Source organism: Papaver somniferum, chromosome 1, assembly GCF_003573695.1.
Source record: "Papaver somniferum cultivar HN1 chromosome 1, ASM357369v1, whole genome shotgun sequence".
Classification (NCBI taxonomy): Eukaryota; Viridiplantae; Streptophyta; class Magnoliopsida; order Ranunculales; family Papaveraceae; genus Papaver; species Papaver somniferum.
The window spans coordinates 208995736-209013991 of record NC_039358.1 but is presented as its reverse complement, the minus strand read 5'-3'; the positions used below and the strand labels follow the sequence as shown (position 1 = coordinate 209013991).

General features: G+C 35.3%; 2 protein-coding genes and 1 long non-coding RNA gene across 3 annotated transcripts; 1 reads left to right on the top strand and 2 right to left on the bottom strand.

Annotated features, from left to right (window-relative positions):
• Nucleotides 1-3648: 3648 nt before the first annotated feature.
• On the top strand, nt 3649-5544 carry LOC113336064. Its single transcript, XR_003353603.1, has 2 exons — nt 3649-3794; nt 5444-5544. It is a non-coding gene; the product is annotated as an uncharacterized LOC113336064 (long non-coding RNA).
• Nucleotides 5545-8264: 2720 nt separating this feature from the next.
• On the bottom strand, nt 8265-9659 carry LOC113314388 ((RS)-norcoclaurine 6-O-methyltransferase-like). The gene is made up of 2 exons (XM_026563186.1): nt 8839-9659; nt 8265-8730 (listed from the first exon to the last, which is right to left on the bottom strand). Exons 1-2 carry the CDS (start codon nt 9583-9585, stop codon nt 8437-8439), a joined length of 1041 nt encoding a protein of 346 aa, XP_026418971.1. The 5' UTR covers nt 9586-9659; the 3' UTR covers nt 8265-8436.
• A 2521-nt stretch (nt 9660-12180) lies between these two features.
• Nucleotides 12181-17724, bottom strand: LOC113314377 (fimbrin-2-like). Its single transcript, XM_026563176.1, has 14 exons — nt 17465-17724; nt 17202-17372; nt 16600-16847; nt 16327-16498; nt 16135-16173; nt 15954-16022; nt 15733-15849; nt 14667-14878; nt 14327-14482; nt 14041-14240; nt 13628-13785; nt 13396-13492; nt 12940-13031; nt 12181-12773 (listed from the first exon to the last, which is right to left on the bottom strand). Exons 1-14 carry the CDS (start codon nt 17552-17554, stop codon nt 12600-12602), a joined length of 1995 nt encoding a protein of 664 aa, XP_026418961.1. The 5' UTR covers nt 17555-17724; the 3' UTR covers nt 12181-12599.
• Nucleotides 17725-18256: the final 532 nt, after the last annotated feature.

Genomic DNA, 18256 nt, shown 5'->3' with positions numbered 1-18256 from the left:
CGTCTAACCCTCTTTTCGTCGGGGTCCCTTCGATTGCTAACATTGTCATAGTATCTTATGTTGAGAAGTTTCTTTATCCCAACAGACGTGACACGCTGATTAAGAGAATCGAATTATGCCTCACAACCAATTACTTTAGGTTGAATAACTTATAAAATATTGTTCGTCTCTTTTTATCATACTCCAAACTATATTGGTTGGGATTCCTAAAACTTAGGTTTTTCGGCGCGGTTATAAATTAGGATTTTCCTGAACGTACACAGATTTATTAAAATCATGTTTTGGAAATTGCATCATATTCCGATTTGATTGAAATTTTAAAAGAGTAAGTAATACCTAATTGGGTTAAACATATTAAAATTTCATGAAAATCCAACGGTAAAATCTCTATGTTTGACAATCATATATTTGTGGAACCCTAGAAATACTATGAAAACGAGATTCTTTTGTGGAACGAAAATACCTGGTAACGCATCCATAATAAAAATTAATCTTGATCAGAACCACGCTAATATCTTCGTGAAGGAATTCTCGATTGATCTCGAGCGATAAAAGTTAATAGAATAAAAAATTGCACAAAGTGGTAGAGTCGTGTTGATAACGTGTTGAAGGACAAATATAGAGAAGAGAGAGATCTTATTCATTAGATATCAATGTAGTATTACATAGGAATAAGCCTCTATTTATAGGCTAGGGAATTAACCCTGGTTACATATAGATGAGCCACACACATGGGCCGAAGGCCCTACAACATACCAAGATTTTTTATTTTTTTTTCCTAGAAAAAGACTTCCGTGCCAAAAACCACCAGCCTTTTATTATTTTTTTGATATGATCCGCGGCGGGATTCGAACCTCTGACCTAACAACTCGAGAGTTCGACCCTAGCCAACTGAGCTAGTCCCAGTTGGTTTAAATATGATCTGCGGCAGGATTCGAACCTCTGACCTAACAACTCGAGAGTTCGACCCTATCCAACTGAGCTAGCCCCAGTTGGTTAAAAGAATTGGATCCAACCAATGGCAAATCCATGGAGTCCCGAGATTTCAAAAAAACCACCAGCCTTCGCCAATGAGCCCTGCACCTCCAATCAGGTGCTGCACCAAGAGTAATGCCTATAAGCAGAAAAAGTGCAAACCAATTCCCCAACACGTTTTGCTCTGGACCCTGTACATGGAGAGAACAATGAGCATTAGAAACTGATTGATGCATAGAAAAATATGATTTCAAGCTGTAGGTAGTAAGGCTGCACATTTAGAGAGGATAAATGATGCATTTCGCACTTTGTATATGTAATTGCTGTAAGTGGAGATATCACCTACTTAAATTTGTTGAAAGCATTGGCTTGATTCTATGAACACATAATGCTAGCCACTTTTGCTTCCATTGCGCATGTTCTCAGTGGGACATCAAAATGTATCCACCACACCCTGCTTGCATACCTACAAACGAGCACAACAATTATTTGCAAGCGAAGAAACATTACAAGACACATAAATGTGTACTTCTCTATCTCACAAATGCCTCCTATCTGAGAACAACCATTTTCCTAGTACATTTTTATTCTTGGTTGTTTTTGTTTTCAGTTTCCGCCAATGTCCCTTTGAATTTCTTGAAGACACTTTCTGGAATACTTTATGGGATCTGAAATTTACAGAAATCGGTACCGATGACATGTATTATTGCAAATATAATTTAGGGTTTCGTAAGATATTAAATCATAAAAACATGCATGAAGTATACCACCTAATATAATAGCTCGATTGTGGCATTAACAGAGCCTCGACCCATCTTGCAATTTAGTGTTACTGCGTGCATACGAACTAAGTTTGTCTCTTGGAAATTATATAGTGAACTGAGCTGTGGAGAGAATCGAGAAAGAAAACCAAAGCATTTGCTTCCAATTTTATGATGCATGCGTGACTTATCTAAACTTGTGGATGCAGTTAACAAAGTCATCTTGCATGACTTATCTAAAACTTTGACGCATTAGAGTGAAGTCTCCAAATTGTAATGCTCATCTACTCTGCCTCTACTGTAACTGAGTGCTGTTGCTTTGGGTGTCAGCTAATACCACATACAGTTTCAAGTGGAGTGCAATATTTTTTTTAGAATTCTTCAAGACTGGGACTGATAATGGTTGCTGTCAGTTGTGTCGCACTCGTTTGAAGAAGGAGCACCCAAGAATGGGATGGTTATCAGGCTTAGGACTGCGCTTCTAAAGATGTAGTTGCAGGAAATCCTACACTACACCTCTCATACGATTTCATTAATACTCAACTCATTTTTAGATTTACAATCTTAATTTTATTGATGAATTTTTGAATATTCTTACAAGAAAACATAAAGGAATTAAGAATGACTTCTGCTCTAGACTTTCTCTCTCCTATTTACTTGTTTCTTTCTCAAAAAGATCTCTCCCCTTTCTTCCCAGTTGAACGACTATTTATAGGGAAATACATAGTTGATGACAGCTAATCTGTCCTTTATTTTCGGATATGGCTTGCGACATTCTCGCAATCTTACAAATGTTAATCTCGCAAACTCTCTAATTTTCGCAGGATCATCACATCTTTCTCATGATTTTAGCTGACGTTGTTTATTATATCATTTCTGAAATTGTTCTGCGACGCTGTTGTATTGTGTTGTTGATAATTTTCCTGAAATATTATTGCTGCGAGATTCTGATCCTACAAAAGACAGCTAAACTTGTTTTCTCGGAGCCATAGTCCCACTTATAGCATTTCCATCTTGTAGGAAAATGTGTCATCTCGGAGCCAGCCAACCCTGACATCAAAAATAAGTTTGAAAAATACTTTCAATCACCCACCCTACACTTTTGGTGGGACACCCAATTGCATAATGGTAACATATTTTGTACCCTTTATGCTGTCAATTTAGACTTTTAGAATCTTAGTTGCATCTTCTGAAATTCTCAAATGCAACTTGTTAATTTGTTGCAAGAAAACTCAAATTGGCGATAAACCAAGGTTTTAAAAACAGTAGTGAAAAAGGCATCAGCACTAGGAACAGACTTGAACACATCTCCAGAAATTTTAGTAATATTGGGAATTTCAGAAGAATCAACTATGATGACATGAGGGAATTTAAAGGAGAACACCAACGAACAAAATACAGTTGCTAGGCAGTATTTTGAATCCTGAAAAAACATTTTCATAAACCATCGATCGATAGTATGCACGAGAGTTCCAAAAGTGTCTCAAGAAAGTAATGCAATACAAAATTAAATGTAAAGAAAGTAATGAAATCATCGTCCCTTCTTCCGCTTCATATCCAGCAATTCATAATCAAATACGTGCCTGCTTAATCAAGGTTAAGTGGCAAAATGTCCCAAAATAAACCTCAAATTTGTGAAAATATCCCGGACGTTAGGAGAAAGATTAAAATGTCCCATTCCGTTATTTTTTCCTTAAATAGGCAAAATTAGTCATTCCGTGAAAATGACGGTATACATGTTACACATGCGCTATTGATTTCGTTCGACACGTGGCCTATGCCTTTGACACGTATGCAATGTTAACAGTTGACGCGTGGACTGTGACCTACACCTGTAACACACTTGTGGATTCGTAAGTGTGTTTCTGGTCTTATCTTCAACCTTGGTCGTTGTCTCAGCCGCAGAAAAAAAACACCAGACCGATAGAAAGAGAGAAAGAGACAGAGAGACAGAGAGAGTTCGTGAGACGGAGAAGAACAGTGAAGAACCAGATCGAGAAGAGAAGATAGATGAGACGGAGAAGACACTAATCGCGTTTGTGACACAGTGAAGAACAGGTAATTTCCTTTTCTTCTTTAAACCCTAATTTTGTTTTAAGATTTCTGATTTCCGAATCGTTTGTTGTTCTTGAAACCCCAACCTTGTGAAAATGGTATTTGTGATTGACGAAGTTAGTGTTTCAGAGACTTGAAATGAAATTAGGGTTTCAAGAACTCTAATTAGGGTTTGATAGAAACATAGGGATTATAATTTGGGGTTTTTCAATTTTTAGCAGATGAAAAATTGGGTCTCTGTCTATCTCTATTTCTATTTTGCTAAAACAACACAATTTCCAATTTTATTTGGGTCTATGCTTGTAAATTGTTGTGATGAAACATTGTAGGTCTCCAGTGATTTGTGGCCATTACGAATTGTAGATCATTTAGATCATATGTTTGTTTGCTTGATTTAGTCCTAATTGAATAAAATCTTGATGTGAATATCTTGCAATATACTAGTCCTCTTAGTTCTTCCAGTTTGTATTTCAAAAGAATGTGAACCATAATTGAATAAAATGGGAATATCTTGTCAGGATTTACAATCTTGATGTGATGTTGTTTAACAAATGAGCATGAACATAAATTGTAATACACTTTTTTTTTCATTTATTTTCTAGACCATCTTTCTAAATTGCTTTGCATCTTTTGAACTGCCTCTGGTACCTTCTCCGACAGTGGTGGTGGTAGGATATCCTATAAGCTTATTCTAAAATGCAAATGACTTGTCAGAATTTGGAATATTGATGTGATGTTGTTTATCACATCAAGGAATGGCAATTTCTGATCACCTAGTATTAGAATGAAATGTTGGTTTTGAATGTGTACAACTTGTGGTATATCTAGCTATGATTTTAAACAGATTGGTTCCAAGCTTTAACTTTTAATCTTACTTCTCTGTGTTATTGCTTCCATGTGCTGATGTGCACAATGTAGATTGCAATGTATATGATTTGATGAGCAGACAAGACTTTACATGGATTAAGAACAATAATATTGTATATGTTGATTAAATGAAGCCAACTGCACATAATTAAAAGGAGGAATTAATGGGTTAAATGAAGTGCAAACAAAAAAACAAATGGGTTAAATGAAAATGAAGCCAACTGCACTCTGTACATAATTAAAAGGAGGAATGAATGGGTTAAATGAAGCAACTGCACCATTTCTTTGTCCCTCCAAAGTTCGTTGGGTCATCAATGCACAACTACAAATGATGATGATCAATGACTTGCACTTTATTGATCAGAAAATAGGAAAATGAAATGCTTATTCTAGAATTGCTAATTGCTTATGTTCCCTGATTAATGTTTTTGTGATAATATGGAATCATGGATGCATCCATATTACATCTCTTTGTTTTTAGTTTTTGATGGGTTGAATTTCTATGCTCTTCCATGTATTAAAAGTCAATAGGGAATGTATATAAGATGCTCTTACTGTGTATGCTCTTACTGTATATGAGCATATTGGTTTCAATCATTTAGATATCATCTGAAAATGCGCTAGTATGGGCGGACAATTAAGGTTTTTTGTGAAGTCAAGAGAATGACTTGAAGTCTTGAACCTTTGATCTATGCTTAAGTTTTTCCATTTTTACTTGTTGATGCATTTCCTAAACTGACTAGCTCTTTTAAATGCTTACTGATATTGTTTATTTTTTATGTAAGGGGATGAATATGTTGTATGCACAAGCTGCTTGAAGAGAATATTTAGGAGAAAAGTTACCAGATTGAAAGGCGAAGTACCAAAAGGATTACCAGATTGGAAAGAAGAAGAGAAAAAACATTTAGGAGAAGAACTTTCGGATGTTCTATTATATCTGGTTCAACTTTCTCATTATTGTGTGATTGATCTTGGTAAAACTGCTCTTAGAAAAGTTCATCTTAATGCTATTAAACACCCAGTGATTAGATGTATGTTAGGTGTTAAAGGGAATTTTTGTAATTTGTGTTTGATCTTTGTAAATCTGTCAAATTTATGCACTTATATTTATCAAATTAACAGATTAAATTATTGTGCACTTAATCTGTACCCGTTAATTTGAATTGTCGTTTGTAAAAAATAAGCTACCATTTCGGTAAAACATACCCTCATCTGTGACCGTCCATTTTTTTGTCACCTGCTTAGTACACGATGGTTTATCCATTTTTTCGGTAAAAAAATTACCATTTTTTTTGTAATTTGTGTTTGATCTTTGTAAATCTGTCAAATTTATGCACTTATATTTATCAAATAAACAGATTAAATTATTGTGCACTTAATCTGTACCCGTTAATTTGAATTGTCATTTGTAAAAAATAAGCTACCATTTCGGTAAAACATACCCTCATCTGTGACCGTCCATTTTTTTGTCACCTGCTTGGTACACGATGGGTAAATGCCCCAGAAGCCAAAACAGTCACTCTTAGGTCACCTTATTTGTCATAAGGGTATAAATGTCATCTTATCACGCGTGCGGACCATATGTTTCTGAATTTGACCATTTAACCATCTCTAAGGACAAAAGTAACGGATTGGGGCATTTTGATAAAATTTTGGTACATTTTAATCTTTCCTAACGTTCGGGGGATTTTCACAACCTTGGGGTCCATTTTGGGGCATTTTACCATTTAACCCCTTAATCAACTGGTGCTTGAGTTTGACTTGGCCATTCAGTGACCAACATCTTCTTGTAAGTCAAGGCGTACAACCTGCTTCAAGGACTCAGTCCCCTAGAATTATTTAGTTTCCCCCAAAGTCTCATAAAATTTCTTGCATACTGGGATCTGAAATTAATGGAATTCAGTTAAATACAACTGAACAGCTTATAAGGATTGTGAATATTATTCAGGATTTCAAATGAAACAAAAGAAAGAACAGGAAATACCTTACACAGTCAACTTGATATATTGTAGCATCAGTAGAGCCTCCCATATATTGCATTTTGTGGTAGAGTGTGTGCACACGAAGTTTATATCTCTTGGATATATATCTATATTATAAAAAGAACCGGTGTGTATAGCCTTATAAATCCGACCATCGATTTCGTCATTCCACGATGGAGATTGATCGGTTATATGTCCTATATAGACGTCCGTCCGATCCCTTGGCTTCCTAATAAAAATATGATTCTAAAGATTATTTAACAGCGTCGGATCCTTGGATTTCTTAATTTGACTGCAGCGTCGGATTTCCTAATTTGACTAAGTTTCCGTTAATATAGGCTAACACTAAGTAGATGTATTTATAGAACAGAAGAGCACCATTCTTTAACGGTTTCACCAACAGATGGTCTTCTATCTATAGTTCTTCCCCTCCATTAACGACTTCTAATTCTTAACTTCGTCTCTCTATATCATAATAATACTGAGTTATTAATACTAAGTTATTATTATGGATGATTTAAAGGATGGATAAGGTGAAATAAAAGAAAACAGAGCTGATGATTTAAAAAAAAAATTGATCTAAAGAGGAAAGGAGAAGAAAGAAAACCTAATAGAGGAAGAGGAGTGAATTGGGTAAGAGGTTTTATGTTTAATGCAACCAAATATCTCCTTACTAATACATCTTCACGGAAAACATATGGCTAAGGGTCTGTTTGGCTTATGTTTGGTGGATGACCCTCCATGAAGATTATTCATATACACCAGATATACTCTGGTCCATCGAACGTTCAATCATCCAATAAGCATAATGATTTGTACCAAAACTTTCTCAAGAAAATTTAAGTTAGCCTCAACTAATCTAAAAGCTATTTTTAAAAAACAAATAAAATAAAAAACATGGTAAAGATTTATGTGCGAGATTTAAGTGTCACAACCCCGACCAACAAAACATTAGGGAGTGTTTAAGGGCCACGGTTAGGGTTGTAAGCCCCGGCTAATTTGACCTCACCAACAAAATACTATAGTATTCTCAAGGGACCACGGCCCCGACTAATTTGACCCGATCAATAAAATAATATGGTATCCTCAAGGGACCACGACCGGGGCTGTAAGCCCCGGCTAATTTGACACAACCACATATACTAAGGACGCAAGTCCGAACTAACTTATAAGTTCGATGTTTGACCGTTATAATCTAATTAGTTTTGCGAATGACTAAAAAAAAATTTGGTAGAATACGGACCAGCCGATCAAACAACAAAACGAAAACGAAAAAAGTTGAGCCCGGCCGTAGACCGGGATGATACCCAGTATTTATATATATATATATATATAATGAACTGAGCTGTGGAGAATTGGGAAACATTTGCTTCCAAGTTGAGCATGCGTGACTTATCTAAACTTGCAGATGTAGTTAGCAAAGTCATCTTGCATGACTTATGTGTAAACTTGACGCATTAGAGTGAAGGCTCCAGATTTTTATTGTTCATCTACTCTACTCTCTACGGTTACAAGTGGAATGCACCTTCTTTGAACTTCAGCCAATACCACATACAGTTTCAGGCGGAACATTGAATGGCATAATGGTAGGGAATTAAAGCACATCTCAATTGCCAAAAGCAAATTTAAGAAAAAGTCCCCTCAAAATAGCACAAAGTTAAGTAAACGGAAAACATCGATTCAAATTCAATGCAAGTTGGAAATTCACTCATCTTGCAATTATTATAAACACAAACATAATCCAAAAGAGAGAGAAAGCAACAATTAATCAAAGGGAAAACCGGGTAAAATGTTCTTTAATAAGGGTAAGCCTCAATTACAGATTGGACAGCAGATATCTGAGTGATTTTGTGGCTAGCAAAACCAGCGGCATCAAAAAGTATCTTCCATTCTTCTTTGGTTCTCTCTTTTCCACCAGTGTTAAGCATCATATCCAAATCCAGCGTGAGTCTAATTTTTGCATATGGATGAGTTGAATCCATGTCTATCACGACATCCAGGATAATAACTTTGCCATCTTTTGATAATGCTTCTTTGCATCTCTTCAAGATTTGAATGCATTCATCGTCGTTCCAGTCGTGAAGTATGCACTGCAAATTGGCAATAACAACCGAAGTTTTAGAAACATTGTCAGGGCACTAGCAAGCTATGACTTAAAAGTTGCAAATGAAGTAAAGCAAAAAAATTTAAAGTTATACCTTCATGAAGATGGCATCAGCACTAGGAATAGACTTGAACATATCTCCAGAAATTTTAGTAATATTGGGAATTTCAGGAGAATCAGCTATGACATGAGGAAGGTCATAGATAGTGCACTTAATATCCGGAAATGCTTTAGATATGGCTTTCACTGCAGTACCGGTACCTCCGCCGACATCGACTAATGTACTGATTCCATCACTGAAAATACTTTTGCACTCATTAGCCAATGCAGAAGTAACCAATCTAGTATCACAAGCCATTGCCGCATTAAACAATTGATTCTTTTCAGGATTTTCACTCATGTAAACCCAAATACTCTTCCCCAACGCTTTCTCAAAAGCGTCACAGTTACCGGTTAAACCGTCACCTAAATGATGCCACGGAGCTAAGAAATCCTTGTCATTTATGCATAAAATTGAATCAACCATTGATTTCTCCCACCCTCTTAACAAATACTTGGCTGGTGGAGCTAATGAGTATTTCTGCGTGGTAGTATCTATTTTGAAGAGCTCCATGTGAACCAAGTAACGCATGATTCGGAACAGACGGTCTTCGTTAACGGGCTGAGCAACGGGAATTTTCAATGCTAATTCGGATAACGACATGGGTTTGACATTGTTGTGAAGTGTTTCAGCAATCTCTAACTGAACTGCACATTTCAGAACTAGTGATTCTGCAAAACCGTAAATTTGTTTCCAGATTTTTGCTTGGTTTTGTTGATCAATCTTGCTTACTGTTTCCATTTCTCTCTTGTTGGAAACTGTAGCTGTTGATGAGAATGAATGAATGATTTGAGCTATTCTCTAGTGCTTCCTTTTGACCCTTTTATATAATTAATCCTATACTCTTTCTGAGCACTATAAAACATGGGCTTTGTTCTTTTTCTTTACTCTTTCTTAGTGAGAAATAAGTGCCCACGCGAGATCAATACCCGAGTATCACGTGGGACTCTCATGAGTCATGTCCCAAAAAAATTATAACGGTTTTTTGGGACCATGATTATTTTAGGGGACCATGATTTTATTTTGGATAAAGACATTAGAAATAAATCTAGATCACCCCTTATCTATATATTTATATTTATACCTAAATTACCCTCTTGATTAATTTTTTGGTAATGATTAGTTAGTGTTAATAATAGTTAGTGTAGTGTAGTGATTACTAAAATGATTAAGTTAAAGATAATTAATGAGATTAAAAAATCAGATGGTTTTTTTTTAAAAAGAAGCAGAATTATTGAGAGAGTAAAGTTGGAGAAGATGAAGAAGGAAAACATGAAAAACAAAGGATTTTACCAACCACAATCGGAGGAAGAGTATTTGGGTACCCAGGTATGTTTCAGACTTAGATAATGTTGGTTGAATTGCTCCAAATTTTCAAAAAACTATAAATTTTTAGGGTAGTTTTGGGCTTGTTCGGTTATCTCATGTGAAGAACAGGTTACCGAACTCATCAGAAAGTGTAGTTCGGTTACCTTTTCCATATACGCAGGTTACCGAACTCGTTCTTTAATGGAGGTTTTTAGTTGTTCGGTTACCTTTCCCATACACACAGGTTACCGAACTTTGTTTATAGGACTTACAGAGTAATGTTCGGTTGGTTCGCAAACTTTAACCCAACAACGTAACTAACCGAACTCCACATGTATGCAATTAGTGAAGAGTTCGGTTTGTCAAGAATTTTTGTGAACAAACCGAACATAGTGGAACAAGTTCGGTTAAATTGAAACTCAACATAGTAGGCAAAACAACACAGTTCGGTTACATTGGAAAAAAAATTCTTTTTGGAATATGAGTAGAGTTCGGTTACTAGATAGTTTTAGAAATTTTTGCGAACCAACCGAACAAGGTAGGTAAAGTTCGGTTATATCATAACTCAACATAGTAGGAAAAATAACACAGTTCGGTTACATTTTTTTTTTTTTGTATTACAGATAGAGTTCGGTTACTAACTAGTTTTAGAATTTTTTGCGAACCAACCGAACTCCGAGTTCGGTTATGAAAAATTAAATTCGTGATAACCGAAGTGTTCTTCGTGTTCTTGGTTTCAGAATGTTCGGTTACAAAACTAGTTTTTTTTAAAACTATTCCTAACCGAACATGCCACTTTAACATCCATTTAAACCATATTTTGATGATTACTACTCAATTTTCCTATCCAAAAACGAATTAAAAAGATTGATGGGTTTTTCAATCGAACGAGGAACGTCAAGGAAAGAGAGGAGAAGAAGAGAATAAATTTTTTTTCAAAACTAAAAATTTTCGATTGCTCTTTTGATTTTGATTTTGGTTAATAAATTCATTTAGATTAGATGTATATTATTAGATTAATATAGTTATTAAATTAGTTTTAATTAAAATTAAAGTAAAGAATAAATGGGTATTTACTTAACTTTGGGACACCCCTTATAAATATAGGGAGGTTAGCCTAATAAAACCATGGTCCCAAAAAAAATCATGGTCCCTAAAAAATAATTCAAAAATTAGGTGTTGAATATGAAATTGTCATGCATACAAGTATTGACAAAAAAATAGTCTCAAAAATAATATGTTGAATATGAGGATAAAATTGCAAGGATAAGCTTCAATTATAGATTCTACACTGTAGACATTTGTGTTATTTAGTAAGTACTGCTCAGCAGCATAAATCAACTTGTTTAACTCTTTCTCTGCTCTCTCTTTTCCTCCGGCCATGCTTAAATCTGCTATAAGCTTAAGTCTGAAATAGATCTCGCCAGAGTTCGAATTCAGTACAACGTTGACGATGATAACCTTACATTTGTCTTGAGGCACTGCTTCTTTGCAAAGCTTTAGAATCTGAGAATCGCCTAAATTACAAGTCATTAACCAATGTGCATCCATCACTTGAAACTCGAAAGTTCTTTGCACTTAATTCAAATTATGAGGTTCTACGTGTTTACCCACTAAGATCAGGATTGAGGGGGAAACTCTCAATGACGGTTCTTCTAGTGAAAAAGATACGGAGAATATTTAAGAATTTTATTCTCACAAGTTTCTTCGTTATATCAGTTAAATTTCATACAGTTTGTTGGTTTGCTTTTGCTGATTCCCATCTTGACTCAATGTTAGAACCTTAGTTCCGCGTCGTCAAGATAGTGGGGGCCTGGATAGTTTGTCTATGAGTTCCCTCAGCTAGTAAATGGTTCATGCTATGAGTTCTACAGCTCGAGGAAATCAGAGAAACGAGCGCCACCCAGAATTCAGATGACTGTCATGAAGGCTGAATTTTTGTGAACATGATTCACAAGAAAATAACACCCCTTAACAAAGTATAGAATTTGAATCAATCAAGTTCTGCAAGTAAAGGAACATGAGACAGCGCAAAAACCCGCAAAAGACGCATAGTTCTAATGGGATCATCTGTTCATACAAGAAGAATTATGATTACATTCCTGAACATAAATGTGAAGAAAGAATCAACTAGTACTGCTGTTCAGGACAAAATGTAAAATCTGTCCCTTTTATGTTTCAAAACAAACAAATTTCAGGTTTATATTTATATGTACATTTGTTTCAGCTACACAATATATATTCTCTTGATGGAAACAAAACCTAATCTACACTTACATTCTACAGACCGGACTTATAAATATAACAGCCTCAACACACTTTTATGGATATTCAGGTCATCACATCATGATTCTACGACAGAAAAATAATACACACAATATTTTAGTGGAAAATTGGAGTAAAATTCTTTATGGCCTGAACATCCATTAGGACCGGTCACCTCTTGTTTATCTGTCCTCCGTTGATGAGGTCTCAGAAGCACTATCGTCCATTGTACAGTTAGACATTGTTTCTGATGAGTTTTCGCTATCTGAAGCTCCGCCTGGTCTTTCTTCAATGGGTTGTTTCATAAACCAATATTTGATACTTGCTGTAAGTGTAAGCATCATTTTCTGATTCACCTGAAGCATAAATTTATCATATTTGAATTTTATTAGACAGCGTAACCCTCTGGCAAGTGACATATTCAACTGGAGAAACTTCTCTACGAGGACGGGACTTAAAGAACCGTGTCTTCCTTTTCATTTACATAGCATTTCAGAAACATGTTAATGGAAAGACACATACCTCTGTTATATCTTCTGGTAGCAAGAATATCGAGCATCCAAGCTTTCTAGCAATGCTGATAACGTATGTGGCGTTCATCTTTTTCTCCTCATCTGCATCAAACCAAAAAGAATAAAATTCAGAAGGGAAGGTAAGACAGTTTCAACCAGTGAAAGAAACGCATAAAGCTTTTTCTTTCTGACATGGTACAAGCTCAAGAACAAGGTTGTGTCCCCAACACTGACAACCTAGTAATACAAGGTGCTAATGGTTAATCAATTAAAAGGTCTCCCTTATGGTGTGTAGTTGTTCAACAGGTGTAAAATCTGCCGATAAGCAAAAGAAACTATGGTTTGGCTTCATTCATGATCACCAACTTCAAACTCCCTTGAAAATGGAAATGTTGTGAAGGAAATTTGAGAGTTTGTTTGAAGAAGCCATTACTCCAGCTACAACCAAAAGTTTATGCAAGTTTACCTGTTTCTCCCTTAGTAACAAGACTCCAGTTCACAACTCTGGGCTCCACTGCACTGAGCAACTCGAGGAAAAATATGCCATCAGAGAGACTCTTATCCTGCAAGTACAAAATTTATTACATCGCATTTTTCTGGTTTCATCGACAGTTTAGTATATAAACCTCCCTTGTGCCTGAGAGAGTCCATGCTGAACCAGGCACATCACTGAAAGAGTCCCAAATTCAAAACTATACCTTAAAACTTTTCATCTGACTGGTTTTCCCTGCATTCTTCACTTTAACATTAGCCCAGTTCAGAATGTCAGCATCTGTTATCTCCTTGTCATGAGAGTGAGATCTCAAGTTTTTAAGGAGCTGGATAATGTTGCAACGCATCAATTGCCACAAGAAAGCTGGAGGAAAATACCAACTTAATATCAGATATCTTTCAGGATCTTTATAATAATATCGATAAATAAGAAGGAAAAAAGAAAAGATAGAAATAAAATTTTCTTGTAGAACATCACTTTCAAATATTCCTGAAAAAGTGTTAAAAGATTTTTTTTTCACTATTATATGATAAAGTAAAAGAAAAACTAACAAATACTACAAAGAGGCAATTGCACATGCAGGACAGTTGTAACTAAGTCCAAAACTAAGAGGCGTACCCAATATAAGCTTCTTATTGCCCTGCACAATATCATTCCCAGCAACATTGACTAGGGAAAACTTTAACTGTTTACCAATCTTCACTACTTGGTTGCAGTTTTCTACTTTCCTGAACGGCATTTTTATTGGAGGTTTGCTTGCAATCTTCCAATTAACTATACCAGGAGAAACCTTGTCTAAGGCCTCTAAAAGGACCCATCTGTACATAGATATACCACTATTAATAAGGAAAACAAAAAATAAAGCAATCACACTAGTCATGTAAGACATACGAATTCTGCTCACCCATTTCGAACATCTTCAAAAACATTGTCAATATATGTCGAATTACCCAAACTATTGATCCAAAGGCGAAAAGCTTTTTCTTCTCTGGAAATCTGGGATTCATCTGGAGAAGTTTCAATAAAAGATATTTCCTTCGTTTGTGATTTGAGACCATTCCTACAAACAAATTACTAGTTAGTTTATAGATATACACATATCTAATCTAACTGTAGATACATTAGAAAGCTAGATTGGATTGGAGATGCAAAGCTACATTCTTACTGAAAAAAGTGGTAGTAACCTGGTCTAATCATGAGCACTTCATAGGAAACCATTCTTCACAATATACAACTAATCTCACCTGTGCTGGAAAACATGTGCAACAAATGCCAAGTTAAGATTTGGCGACCCCTCGACTATGTCTTTTGCTGTCAAGTATCTCTTGCAACCCATTCGGTCCGCATGTTGAAGAATTAGTCTGGCTCTCTCTAGAAAATCTTTTAAGGTAAATATAGATGGGTTACCATGCTCTGGAGCAAGAACATTTAGCAAGTGTGCATAAGCCAGTCCATCCTGCAAAGTAGCAAAATTTAATACTTGCAGAAAAATTAAATATTGATAATCACATGAACAAAATCTTTTTGTTAGTGATCCAGATGAAAGGTAACAGTGAGAATTGCTGCCAATGGAAGCTAACTGACTGTTAAGCCAAACTAATTACAAGAATTAAGAGACACGATGGAAAAACAAATCATGTGCAATTTTTTTCCGGAGTATGTACATGTTATAGCAGATACTGAACACGCAACAAAGTATTCCTTAGAAATACCCGATGACTTCCGGAAGAAAGAAGATTGTATCCGGAAGTCCTGGATTAGCATGGATGGTTAATTCTTTTAGGTAGTAAAAACACAGTTCCTCGTGAACTGGAGCTTGCATGGCTAAACTAGAATTGGTTCTCAGCTAAGAGAGAGTATTGGAGTTGGTACATTAACCTAATATTATGATGCATATGTTGCAAAAAGAAATGCACCATAGAAGAAATTAGTATTTGAATCAGATGGTTTTTAAACATTCCACACCTCAATACTGGAACTTCTGAAGCTCGCAGAAGACCAACAGACTTCTTCAGAAGAAAAAATATGTACTCCCAACTCTACTTAGAATTAGCAATTACACAAAGCAATTTCAAATATCTGAACATCGGTTTATTCTGATAGAGAACCAAGTGGAAAAATTTCAGAACATCCTCAGCAACATTTTAAGACAATTTCAAGTTTAAAAAGCAATATATGCTGATAAAGAAAAGAAGTGTAGGCAAATAATGCTTATCAAACAGGGATGGCACTGTAGGAACCTGAAAGAAAGGGACAAAGAAGCAAAAGCAAAAAAGAAAAAGAAAAGCAGTTTAGATTACTGTCACATACCTTCACATCCGAAGAGAAGTTTGTAACTGTTTTTTTGTAGCTTGTTTTCTTCAGGTGGAAATTCATCCACCTCAGCAATATCTTCTCAGGGGCTAGACCCATCAGCTCCTCCATATCCTGTTGGATTAGTAAATGCAAAGAAAAGTTAGATATAAAGTTATGTACAACAAGCTACAGTAACCGGCAAACAATACTGAACAAGCCAAAGGACACTCCCTCACCTTACTATCTTCAACCAACTCTAGAAGCTGAGGTGTTTTCTTCAAGTTAAGGTCTGCCAGTAGTTGTATCTGCATTTCATATGTATTAACATCAGTTAAGTGTGAACACAGATATGAATCCATATGTTAAAGAGATGAGTACTGTGCAGATTGCGTCAACGAAGTCCACTACAACATATACCTTGATAATTTGAGAAATCACTCCAAGCACCAGATGACGCTGTAAAAACAGAAAACCAGATGGAGATTAGCAATGTCGCTGACGAAATAACTACTAGAATGTAATAGAAAGACAAATGACAGGAAATTGAATAGAAGCAAAACCAAATATACTACTGAATAACAAGAAACTCAAACAGTTGGAGAGCTTTACCCTTCCTTCAATAAAATCCTGGGTGCCAATGTTAACTACTGTACATCCAATAGCCTTGGCAGAGTTTAGACAAAGTGTATGATTTTCATTCCTTTCCCAAGGGTTGAGTATCCTTTTAGTATTGATTGCCCGTTCATCAATAGTCCCAGGGACTGCCACATTGATAAGTTTACTGCACCAAAAGGTAATAACCACTTCCACTATTAGTCCCATTGGCATGATAATGATTATCTCTAAGTTAAAAAATAAAAATGTTCAAATAGATAAAATTACCATAGAAGAACTCCATCCTTTACAACTTCAAAGAGATCATTAGACAATGGATCTATAGGAAGGCATTTCTTTAAAAATGGATCTTCTCCAAGGTAATTGTTAATATGAGCAACATATGATGACTTTTCAGATTCACTGATTGTATGCAGTAACGTAGTAGTAGCAGCCTTTAGAAACGCAGATGAGTCCTTTGCACCACCACCACCACCTGGTTTAGCATTTGTATGAGCTTGCATTTTCAGATACACCTGCCAGTAAAAATCAATAGATTTTAATTCTCATTTCTTTAAAAAAAAAAAATCAATATATATTTGAATCATTCCTCTGAAACCTCACAGTGGAATCCTCAAACCTTTACCAGTTAGAGATTAGAATCCTCAAATCTAAATTTCTGTCTAATGTACTCTACTTGTACCAAACCAAAATCTAACTTTTAATTAAAGATAAAGTTACAATCTAACATTTCAAAATTAAAATCCAAGCAAATCAATTGGAATAAGAAATCTCAACAAAAATCAGATAATATGTATAAAATCAAAACTCCAAGAGACTATTGCATTGATCAATCAAACCACCACCAAGAATTTCTTCAATTTTCTCACCTTAAGAAATCCTTCAAAATCAACTTCTTCAGTCAAACTCCCATTTGATTCAACCAAAAAAGAACTTCTCTCTTCATCAGTCAGATTTTCTCCAACAATCTTTAGTTTCGACATCATTGATGGTAAATCTTCTAACGTTACATTTCCCAGCTCTCTTCTCATCGATAAAAACTAACCAAAAAAACAAAAACACAATCAATGTCACCACCAATAAGATTCAAAAGAATTGAGGTTTTCTTTTCATCATCTTTAACAAGACTTACATGAGATTTTAAGCTTCTAAGTTCAACTTGAGTGAACTGATTTTGAAGCCATGGATCTGAAACCAATACACCAGCATATCCAGCAGCCATTATCAGAGATCTAGACGGAGAGGGAAGAGTGAAAGAAGAGTATTGGAGTATGAGCTTCTTCTTCTCTCTTCTGTTTTGTTTTAAGTTTCAGGGATTAATCTCTTTAATTTTTTTTGAAGAATTCAAAATATGACGAGATTGTCCTTTTCAGCTAAAGCCATACTTAAGATTCAAATTAATGTTTGTTAATTAATTTTGTGGTTTTAGGAAATGAGGAAAATGATATTATATTATGCAGGACACTACACCAGTCTACTATCGGTAATGATTATTTCGGATTCGCACGAGATCATACAGAATGTTAGAAAGAAGATTGTTTTCGTGTAAAGTCATGTTTGATTTTTGTTCAAATCCAACTAAGCACTTTGTTTAACATGGGTGTTGTACTCGATTATTTGCATTCATAAATATTTATTGAATTGACATTTCTTGAGCACTCTGTGCTGGGATTTTTTTGAGTTGGAAGCATTAATTATTTTTTAAAGTGTAAGACGAGAATATGTTTTTAGGCCGCGTAGATAAATGTGAAATTTGATAGCATAAAAATACAAACTTATTACGTGGTTAGGCAAATTCTGACCAGTAACATTTTCGATTTAACAACATTGCAATTAATCTTTAAGGTACACGGTCTATATCAAGGACTGCATGCACCCTGTCACAACTAGAATAAGAGCCCAAGTTACGGTTCTTTTCAAAACT

Bases quoted from the DNA above. Each gene is read 5' to 3' on its own strand.
- LOC113314388 (XM_026563186.1), bottom strand. From the start codon at position 9,585: ATGGAAACAGTAAGCAAGATTGATCAACAAAACCAAGCAAAAATCTGG. The intron at 8,731-8,838 runs GTATAACTTTAA...GCCAATTTGCAG, and splicing joins CTGATGCCATCTTCATGAAG to TGCATACTTCACGACTGGAA.
- LOC113314377 (XM_026563176.1), bottom strand. From the start codon at position 17,554: ATGGCTGCTGGATATGCTGGTGTATTGGTTTCAGATCCATGGCTTCAA. The intron at 16,848-17,201 runs GTGAGAAAATTG...TTTTACTGGCAG, and splicing joins ATTTTGAAGGATTTCTTAAG to GTGTATCTGAAAATGCAAGC. The intron at 14,483-14,666 runs GTGAGATTAGTT...ATTTGTTTGTAG, and splicing joins GCACATGTTTTCCAGCACAG to GAATGGTCTCAAATCACAAA.